A 10,521-nucleotide genomic window follows, 5' to 3' on the forward strand; every position below is an offset into this window, starting at 1 on the left:
AGTACAATTTCCGTTTTCCCATGTCATTGCCATCAAACTGGTGAGTATTTCGTTTTATGTTGTATTTTGTTGGATGCATTAGTTATTAACTTCTTTTTTAATTTAAAGTTTTAGATGTGATTGGATTAGTTTAGATTAGGTTTTATTTTGTTATTTAATAGTCAATAATGATTTTTACAGAAACACTAATTCTGCAACTTGACAACAGTGTTTAAAACTTAATTTCAATATATTTACTCCACAAAAAACCATATTAAGTCATATGTGGTACATTTTTATTAAAACTTAAAAATTTAATATATTTACTCCGCAAAAAACAATATTAACTCATATCGACGGTGTCACGACAGAAAGGCATAAGCGCCATTGACAGTTTTTTTCAGGAGACACAAAAAACGTTTAAAATCGCTTAATATTTCTTTTTTTACATTTTTTTGGCATTTTATTATTATCGAACTGATGCATTTTGACTTACCATATGTTAGTTATAAAACAATTATTATAAACATGAGATATTTAACATTTTGGTGCTTACGCCTTTAATGTTAGGTTCTGTGGTGTTTAAGCCTTTTTGAAAGGCAGTTACCATATTTGGAAAAAAGTATTTTGATCAAAAAATGTCGCTTAGGAACTTGTATGCCTTTTAATTTTACGGAATTATAACAAAAATGGAGAATAAATCTTTTCATTTTAAAGCATAACAATTAAGTAAAAATAATACAAATTAAACAATACACAATAATATATTTATGAGTTTCTTACAGTTATATTGGTGTAAAAAAATACAAAAATAAAGTTAATATAATTATCACGTTATATTAAGTAAAAAACAACAAAAACTATTAAAACGTACCATTTTTTCTACATTGATAACTAAGTAAGTTGTATAGTTGTTATAAAACTAATAGAAATAAAATACAAATCAAAATTTGATAACAGAAAATAACATTTATCAATAACAAAACAAACTAATAGAAACGAAGGACTGATATAACAGAAAATTGAACCAGTTGATGAGCTAGAACTAATGCTGTCAATTTCAGTCTCATATTTAAAAAATACTGTCAAGGATGATGAATCTGATTCGGAGTTTAAAGAATTATTTTGTTGTATAAAATCATTACAACCTATCTTATCATCAACTAATGAACTAAATACTATTGCTGCATTATTACTAGTATCATCAGTATCATCACTATCTGAGTAAGGTACAAGCTTTTTATCACAGGTTAATAAATCAGTCTCTTCTTCGGCAGTTTCATCAATATTAGAAATAAACGGCTGTCAATATTCAAATTTGGACTTAGATAAAAATTGAAATCCACAATGGCATCATCATCTAGAACAGAACTAGGCATTTGGAGTTCTTGTTCATGGCCTTTTAGTACAGGCTCTAAAAGAACATCATGCTTTACCTCTTCATTGAGGACCTCATTTTCAGTGGAAAATGAACCATGGTTTTTATTATTTCCACTGGATTCCTGCACATTGCTTTCCTGATCTTCCCAAATGAATTGCAATGCAAGATTCATTATTTTGTGCCCCTGAGAAACCATTAAAAAAAAAGAAGTAAACGCCATTCAAATGTTAGTTTTTTTAAAATAATATTACAACCAAAATATAACTTTAAAATTAAAAAAAAAAAGAAAACTATACAACAAAGTCAATATATATTTTATTTAGGTTCAAACCTTATATGACAAATCTAAGTCATAGTGTATTTTATATGGCCAAATGGCGGTTAGATAAACGAAAAAATTTTTTCTGAAAAGGCCTAACTGACAGTCGGTAAAATTGTACATTCTTATGGTATATTATGATTTCTCAAGATAAATAATCTAACTAAACGCTTAACAAAACATTAAATATTAATAATTATTCAAATGATGGTTTACCTTATTGATATAACCACATTTTCAGACCCAAGACGTAAGCACCACTTTCCACTACGGATCTTGTCGCTTACTGATTTCGGTGTCTCATCTTTTAAGAAACTCATTTGGCGGTTAGAAAATTCAAAGCTTGTTTTAGTCGAGTTGGAATTTTTTACAGCTGCGTCATTTTAATAGTCGATAGGACGTAAAATGTATTTTATTTTGATACCAAAACATAAATTTATAAATTTTGGCGCTTATGCCTTTTTGTCGTGACGCCATCGATATGTAGTATACTCTTATTAAAACTTAAATTTAATATATTTACTCTGCAAAAAAAAACAATACTAAGTCATATGGAGTCTCTTATTACAATTTAAATTCAATATATTTACTCTGAAAAAAACTAATGTATATGTGGCAACATTCAACCTGCGCAGAATATTGTATTTTATTTGTGCGCAAACGCGCTTGACTTGTTTTTCCAAATAAATGAATTTTGGCCATTTTACAATATTTTATATTTTTGGATAATTTAACGGGGAAAATGATTGGTATTTACAATTGATTTATAAATTTTATGTAACTACTAAGGCTATTTTGTATTTTGATAACATTTTTCTGTTGTTAATTTTTTATTTTCTATACTTTTTATGAACTTTTTTCAATTTTTTTTACTTTTTGTATGTTTTCGTAGACGTAAACATGAAAATTTCTTTCCTTACTAATGTAAACAAATACCAAAGATCCTAGAAAATAAGTAAACAACGAACAGGGTTCGTACTTACAAAAACAATTTGTAGGTTTTTTTTAGATGTTATAAAAACTCTACGATAACTTAACAATAAAACTTACTAACTAAACGAGAAAAAAGAAACAAAAAACAAGAAAAACTGTTTTTCTTACTACACCGGTACCATTTAAACTATTTATAATGATGATCAGTGAATATAATGAAAGCGTAAAAAGCAAAGGCATGGAATAATATGGTTATGTTAAGGTTAGTATTAGGGATTTTAATGTATTATAAAATTTACAGAAAATATACCTTTTCTCCTAATCTTAAATCCCAAATAATAATGTGTTCACAAGCTCCAACGGCCAGAAATCTTCCCACCTGTCCTTCCAATGTAACAAAGCACACATTACAGGATTGGGTGGCAATAATATTAAAGTTGCCTGATGGAACGTATCTCAAGTACTGTTTTGTCAACCCCATAATTGTCTATGTCTTAAAATATTACCTATTAATATTTATATCCCAATAACTTTGTGTATAACTAACCCAGAGCACAACACAACTTTAACAAACTAAACTCAAAATGTCTCCAAAACACGATACGATAACATGAAGCATGAAACACATGAAGAGAAGTAATCACTTACCTAACCACAAATTACGTCTTCTTCTTTTTTGAGCTATCTTTGATAAATTACCATAGACCAAGAACGGTTGACTACATAGGATAGTTGATAGTTCCATCGCCCAAATTTGTCTGTCACTGTAACACGCGGCTGTGATGTAGGTGTGGGAATGACAAGCAATTATCGACCTTATTGTTACCTGTTACCGTGATACTATAACCAAAGAATATAGACGCTTACTATAACTAAACTCCATTCGCTTAATTCGGGCATATTTTGACAGATTCATTGTCGGAAACCTACTACACAACAATTCCTACTTCTCAGTATTAATAGCTCAAGTATCTCTCTATTGCAGTCTTCTTTCTTTAAAAGAAGAAGAATTATTCTAAATAGTGGAAGTGTATACAAAACCCATCAAATTTTGGGTAGTATATATTTAAAAAATATATTTTAGTTGTTATAATTAACCATAACTATTTATTATATGGTGCAGATAAATAAATATTGATTGTCGGTTATTCGAAAGTTCTATCTTATTTACTATTTAGTTTGTTTACTATTAATATTGGCTATGAGTAAGTGTGCTTGGTTGTATAATAATTTCCAGCCACTAGTCTGTCAAAAAGTAACTAACTTCGCAAAAAAATAATTACTAAATTCACTATTTTAGACAGTTCGGACTGGCAATAGCGAACCGAGTAAACTCGATTCGCTATTCCCAGTCGGAACTGTCTAGTGAATTTAGTAATTATTTTTTTGCGAAGTTAGTTACTTTTTGACAGACTAATAAGTGGCTGGAAATTACTATACAACCAAGTTACTTTTTGACAGACTAGAAGTGGCTGGAAATATACAACCAAGCATACGTGCTCTTAGTCCAATGACGTATAATATATAGACTAAGCGGTCCCGTATTCTCCCTATATAATCGGGTGTCCTAAAGATCTCCGCTGAAGGTATGTTTACCAGAACAGCGGCGTGCTCATTTCAATTTTAATGACAATAATTATTTTTTTAATTAAAATTAAATATTTGTGATTTTTTTTTGTGTTCTCGTCTATAAAAGAAAAAATTATTTTTATAATGTTTGTAAAGTACATTACCTGAATTTTAATCATTTTACCAATATGAAATATTGAAGTTTCGCCTAAAGATTAAAAATTCTCATTTTTTAAATTGTATTAAGGACTATTGATTATTATTTAGTGTGAAGGAAATTTTGATAAATAAATCTAATCAGGTTTTCATTTTTATTAAGTGTTGCGAGTCTATTTAGAGAGTCGAAAGATTGCTAGAAGTCTATAAATAGTAAGTGAAAATTTATATCACGTTCATATCACTTTTCAATCAGCTGTGTTGACATCTATGGTTGATTTTCTTTTTCTGAAGCCTGGCGGATATTACCCTAGTGTATTTTCGGTAATTTATCTATTTCCCAATATGCTTAACAATATTTTGTATGTGGTGTTCAGTAACATGATTCCTCTGTAGTTACTGATATCCTTCGATCTCCTTTTTTAATATCGTTATTAGATAACCCTTTCTCCACTACATCAGTATACTTTCTGAGTTCCCTGTATTTTTTATTAGTTTAAGAATCCAGTGCATCAAATTGTCTTCTTAATTTTTGATTAATTCATTTTTTATCATTTCCTGGTGGTTTTCACTGTTGCAATAATTTCCTTGTATAAAGCAACTTTTGAAGTTTATATTAAGGAATTAGGAAGAAAATTAATAGGTTACTTGAGTGCAAACAAACAACAAACTTTTGAATTCTAATTTCGTGTTTTGTTGTAATGAATTAAAAACAAACAAAAAAAAAAACATCAAATCAATTATACATTTTTAACAAAAAACATACAAAAGAAATAAATCATAAAACATTTTGCAACATAATTAGTAATTTAATTAACGCATTAATGCACACAACTTAATAAATACAGTTTCAATTATTTTCTAAGACATACAATATGTTGTATATAAAGATACAATATGTTATAATAATAAATAAGTTGTATACCAAAGACTTCTATAATTGTAATGGTGGTGTGAATATACAAAATAGGACAAGATAATGCCCTGCCTAGATCGCACAGGCCGATCAGTCTTACATCATTTTTATTGAAGGCAACAGAAAAAATTCTTGATAGACATATTAAGGGAAGACTTTTGAGGGATCATTCTCTCAATGGCAACCAGCATGCATATCAAGAACGAAATCAACAGAAACAGCAGTGGACAAAGTAGTTCAGAAAATCAGTCACTCAATTAATAATGGAGAGAATATTTAGAAGGCACATTTAATATTGCCCTATCAAATAGATCCACTATCAATGTGTGTTACTATGTGTAACTGGATCAAAGCAATGCTGGAAAATATATTGTTGAGTGAATAGAAGATTGTCACAAAGGTGCAAGGAGAGATTTTGGCCAAAACTGCTAAGGGTGTCCACAGGGGGGAGTGTTTTCTCCCCTCCTCTGGTCACTCCTGGTGGATCACTTGATGTCACTTCTTGACGCACACGGGGGAAGAAGTACATGCCTATAGGGATGATCTAGTAATTATGGTAAGAGGAAAATATGGTAATTTTCATTCCAGCACACTCCAAAGAACATTAAATATCCTTAGTAGGTAGTATGACATAGAAAAATTCTCTAGCAATCTTAGTAAAACATGTAGGAGTAATATTAGATAAGCAGCTTACATGTAACGCCCAGTTGGAAAGAATAATCTACAAAGCAAAGGTTTCCCTTTCTACATGTCAAAGAGTGTGTGGGAAAATTTGGGGTTTGAAACCCAAACCGATGTACTGGCTATATGACTAGTCAGATCTATGATTACATATGGCGCACTTATATGGTAGTTTAAATAACAACAAAAGACCACTTAATGGAAGCTGAATAAGCTTCAAAGACAAGCATGCTTAATCATAACATGAGCAATGTTGACTACCCTAACTGCCTCATGGAGGTCATGCTTGATCTCTCTTCATTGCATATATGGATGGAGAAGGAGGTGAAGGATAGGAGCATACAGAAGGTGGATAAGATGTCAGGAAGCAAGGTAAAAGGATACCTGGATCAAATCTGGAGAGATAATTATAAATTACCTAGATTTGGAAATAGTACCAGATGCAATGCAACCTAAATATAATTTTGAAAAGTCGTTTACCATCATCTTTATAGGAAGGTACAAATAGGAGTTAAATAAAATCAATGCATTGGCCATTGATAAATTGTTGGCAGCACCATCAAAAGTTAATGAATAGACTTTTATGCCTGAATCATAAATAAAATTTAAGCAAAGATTTACTAAGGATGCTTTTTCTTATCCACAAAAACTCTCAAAATAAAAAATATGCAACTGGCACTTTAAAATTGTCATTTAAGGCTACTAACATAAACACCAGTGCCTCTCATGCTTCTGGTATATTATCAGATTCTATATCTCTACCAAAATCTACAGAGCCAATAAATTTTTTCCCATCCCATTTTACTACCTTACGAATAGACATTTCATTCAGAATTAAATTACACACAAGTGTTTTATTTTGCTTCCCTGCTTCTTCAACTTTGTTTTTCAAAGCATTTAAAGCTTCTTTGGAAAATCCGGGTGCGCCATCAACAGTTTGGTACCATTTTGTTATGGTTGATGGGTGTGGTAATGCATTATTAAAAGCTCTTCTTACAAAATCATAGGCTTTTGCTGAATACAATTTAAAGCCAGTGAAAATGACCTTAATTCTGGAGAATATTTGGCACATTTGGCACCCTTTAAAAATCGTTGAAACAAAGCTTTGGCTGATTCTGGTAAAGAGGCCTAAAACAATAAAAAAATACAAAAATAAAAGAATATAATAATAATTTAATTTTGTTCCTTATAGAATATGTGAAAAAAAACTTACCAACAACACAGATTCAGCATTTTCTGTAACATACAGTTTTTCTTTTAATGATTGTACCAATGCGTTTAATGTTGTTGCTTGTCGTTTTCATCTTTTAGTAGATTTTCTTAGGGTGTCAATTTGTTTCTTTTTTTTGCTATATACATGTTTACTGATTCCATGTATCTTTTTCTTTTTCTTAGGCAGTCTAAGTCCGACATGGAAAAATCCCCCACATAATGCTTCCTAAAAATAAAAAGATTTAATGAAAGAAAAATTGCTTATTCAAGGATATAATAATGCAAATGAAAAATTAAATGAATATTGCCTCTTGTTATTTTTTTTTAGCTATTAATTCTCTGTCTGCAGCATGCCCTTCAATATTTTTCTTGCCTAAGAGTTCCTCAGTTTCTGAGGCAGACAAAGTTAGTTCACTGCTAGCAGTTCGAAATTTAAATTGTGGGTGTCTGATGGACTAGGGAGAGCTTTAGTTCCTACCACCTCTTTAACGTCTTTAGAAGACCTGTATGCAAAAAAAAACAATATAGAAGAAACAATACACAGAAAATTTATACAAATATTAAATATCAATGTAAAAATTTAATAAAAACATTACCCACCTTGGTATAGCTAATGGTTTTGCATTTTCTTTTAGACGAACAAAGCTAGATTTCATGATAACATCATTTGGATCAAAATGATCAAAACAAATACGTGACCATCTGGAAAGCTTGTTCTTATTTAATTGCAAAATGTATATCCAAATTTCCTGTTTTTCTTCGTCAAAAGGAAATCTATGAAAAAAAATTATATTTAAATGATTTTAATAAAAAAAAAGACAAAAAATTTAATGGAAATTGTTATTATTCATTATAATGCATAATAATTTATTTATTTATTAAATAAATAACAACTAAACGCCTCCACTGGCTATCAAAACATAACCTAAACATACATATAAAAAATAACTTACTTGAAAAGTGATAACGTTTCGCTCTTCGAACTTCGGCGACCACAAACAAGATACCTAAATGGCATTTTACTAAAATAGTAGGTAAATGAATCTCAAAAATTTTAAATAAAATTTGCTTGTCACAAAAAATATGTAAACACACAACTTCATATCAAAATAATAAACAATAACAAAGGTATTCATGTTGCGGACACTTTTTAAAGCATTCACTGAGTCTATATATTATACGTCATTGTCTAAGATACGGGCTTTACACCAACAATAAATTCACGAAGAAATTCATGAACTTATTCATCTAGGGATGGTGACCTGATCCCGTACCAGTTACTTTGGAACAGGTATTTTATTTATACTTGTGGAACTGATCCCTAACACCAATATAAACGAGTACGCGTACGCGTACATTGTACTCGCTTTGGCTGGACTTGGACTTGAACGGGATCGGTATCAGTATCAATACTTATATTCGATATCTATTTAACAGACTCAGCTGTACGGGTGGATGATAAAACAGTACTCGGACTCGGATGTCTCGGACGCGTACCTACATTTACGAATGTACTCAGTACTCATACTTGGATGTTGGAAGTGATGCAGGACTTGGATTTGATCGATGTGGATAATAGATTTATGTATATAATGTACTCGGTACCTCGGTATATATTTTTAAGAGAACTCGCGCTAGGTGAAATATGTACTTGGTTTTTTTTTGTTACTGAACGTGGTAAAATAACTTATAAATTATTTTTGTAGGTGTATGCACCCGGATGAAGTTTAAATTTATCTTAGCTGAATGTAATATGATAGACGGCATTTTCCAAATAAATATTCTAAATTGAATTGTATAAAGATCGTTTTATGGCAAATTTGAACAAAAAGACTAATGTATAATAGACATACTAAGATTTCGAAACATAAATTAATTTCTCAGCAACACGAATAATTTTCTAGTTATTCTACATGCTACAAACAAGTTGACGTTGCCAAATTCATTCATCCATATCTATAAAACCACCATTGTCAAAAATTATCATTAAAATATATAAAATTTTATTTGCAAATATTTATTTTTACGTGTTCATGTAGTACTTCTAAAATTTATTATAATCATATTATGCGTTTTCATTTGTTGTTATTCATATTAATCAGGAAATTGCATAAGCTTGTCGATCAGTGGACTATTCGACAAATATACATAAAAAATACATAACAATTTAATTGTTTCATTGCATTTGTCCTCATTTTTCTCTTGTATACTTACTTGTATACTCGTGCATACGCTTACAAAGCTTTAGAGAAATATCAACAGATGGCAATTGGCGTGAAGTAGACAAGATACTATTGCCATTTTTTATGCAATATCTGAATAACAGTAATTTAAGTATTTGTAGTCAAACAGTCATTTTAATAACTATAAAAAAATCTAATAAAATACAAATAATGATATGGTTATGCTTACATGTCTATTAAACGAATGATAACAAACTGATTTCCAAACCAGTATTTTTTAACAGGTATTTGGAACAGGTATTTTTGTTTACGCGTATCAGTTTGACCTGATCCACAAAAATACTTGGATCAACCACCACTATATTCATCAATTTCTGTGTCAATAAATTCGCGAATTTCTTGGATGTAAAAGTTTCTTTGACTTGAAATAAATTTTTACATCAAGTGTCATTATTTCAGTAGTACCAATGGTTTTATTATTGGATGTTATTTATTGTTGTTTGTTTGAATGAAGATATTTTGGATTTGGAAATATAATCAGAAAACAATATCGTTTTAAAAAGAAAATAGTGATTAAGATTGTACAAAAAATTATGCTGAATTTGGCAAAGAGTTAGAGCTTGAACAAGAGGTAAAAATTAGTGGAAATTACATGTAATTAGTGAAAACTGTTGATTTTGGACACAGAAGATAATTTCAAATAACTTTAATAAGGACAACATAGCTAAAGAAACAGAAAAGGCGGTAATTTTATTTTTTTTGTATGATAGAACAAGAAAATCTAGCATTCATTACATACTAAAAATTAACTGCTGTTAGCAGAAATGTTAATCAATTCATTGTGACTTTTAGAATGATGAAAGCCTTTATTTAAATACAATACCTGCCTGCACCAAGTCGAAGTAAAGAAGAAAGAAAGGTACAATACTTTTTATAATCTTTTAACCACTATTCATAATATATTCTCAAGAGATACCTAATAAAAATAAATGGGTATGTTTATTGTTAGAATATTGAGATGTGTACAATTCTAATCAAAAAGAGAAGTTGTAAAGAAATGAATATATAAAAACAAATAAAAAATGGAAATAACCAGTAATACTTTACCACTAGTTTGTGAGCTGATTCTTTACAATTTTAATAATTTGTGTAACATATTACAATTTGCTTTATTGAATAGTAGGGTAGGGTA

At 29.8% G+C, this 10,521-nt stretch overlaps 2 protein-coding genes across 4 annotated transcripts in view; both read right to left on the reverse strand.

The window, feature by feature from the left end:
* Nucleotides 1-3,251, reverse strand: part of LOC140443500 (WD repeat-containing protein 3) — a 730,789-nt gene extending 727,538 nt beyond the window's left edge. The window contains exon 1 of one of the 3 annotated variants that reach the window (XM_072534812.1): nucleotides 2,923-3,248. In XM_072534812.1, coding sequence (XP_072390913.1) covers nucleotides 2,923-3,093 — 171 coding nt within the window. In that variant the 5' untranslated portion in view covers nucleotides 3,094-3,248. Of the gene's footprint in view, nucleotides 1-2,922 lie in introns of all 3 variants that reach the window. The other 2 variants (XM_072534810.1, XM_072534811.1) reach the window with 2 other exon arrangements.
* An 874-nt stretch (nucleotides 3,252-4,125) lies between these two features.
* Nucleotides 4,126-9,813, reverse strand: LOC140443499 (uncharacterized). The gene is made up of 5 exons (XM_072534809.1): nucleotides 9,689-9,813; nucleotides 8,100-8,385; nucleotides 7,747-7,920; nucleotides 7,148-7,649; nucleotides 4,126-7,062 (listed from the first exon to the last, which is right to left on the reverse strand). The coding sequence occupies exons 2-4, from the start codon at nucleotides 8,162-8,164 to the stop codon at nucleotides 7,553-7,555; spliced, it is 336 nt and encodes a 111-aa protein (XP_072390910.1). The 5' UTR covers nucleotides 8,165-8,385; nucleotides 9,689-9,813; the 3' UTR covers nucleotides 4,126-7,062; nucleotides 7,148-7,552.
* Between the last annotated feature and the right edge of the window lie 708 nt (nucleotides 9,814-10,521).

Source organism: Diabrotica undecimpunctata, chromosome 6 (assembly GCF_040954645.1).
Source record: "Diabrotica undecimpunctata isolate CICGRU chromosome 6, icDiaUnde3, whole genome shotgun sequence".
Classification (NCBI taxonomy): domain Eukaryota; kingdom Metazoa; phylum Arthropoda; class Insecta; order Coleoptera; family Chrysomelidae; genus Diabrotica; species Diabrotica undecimpunctata.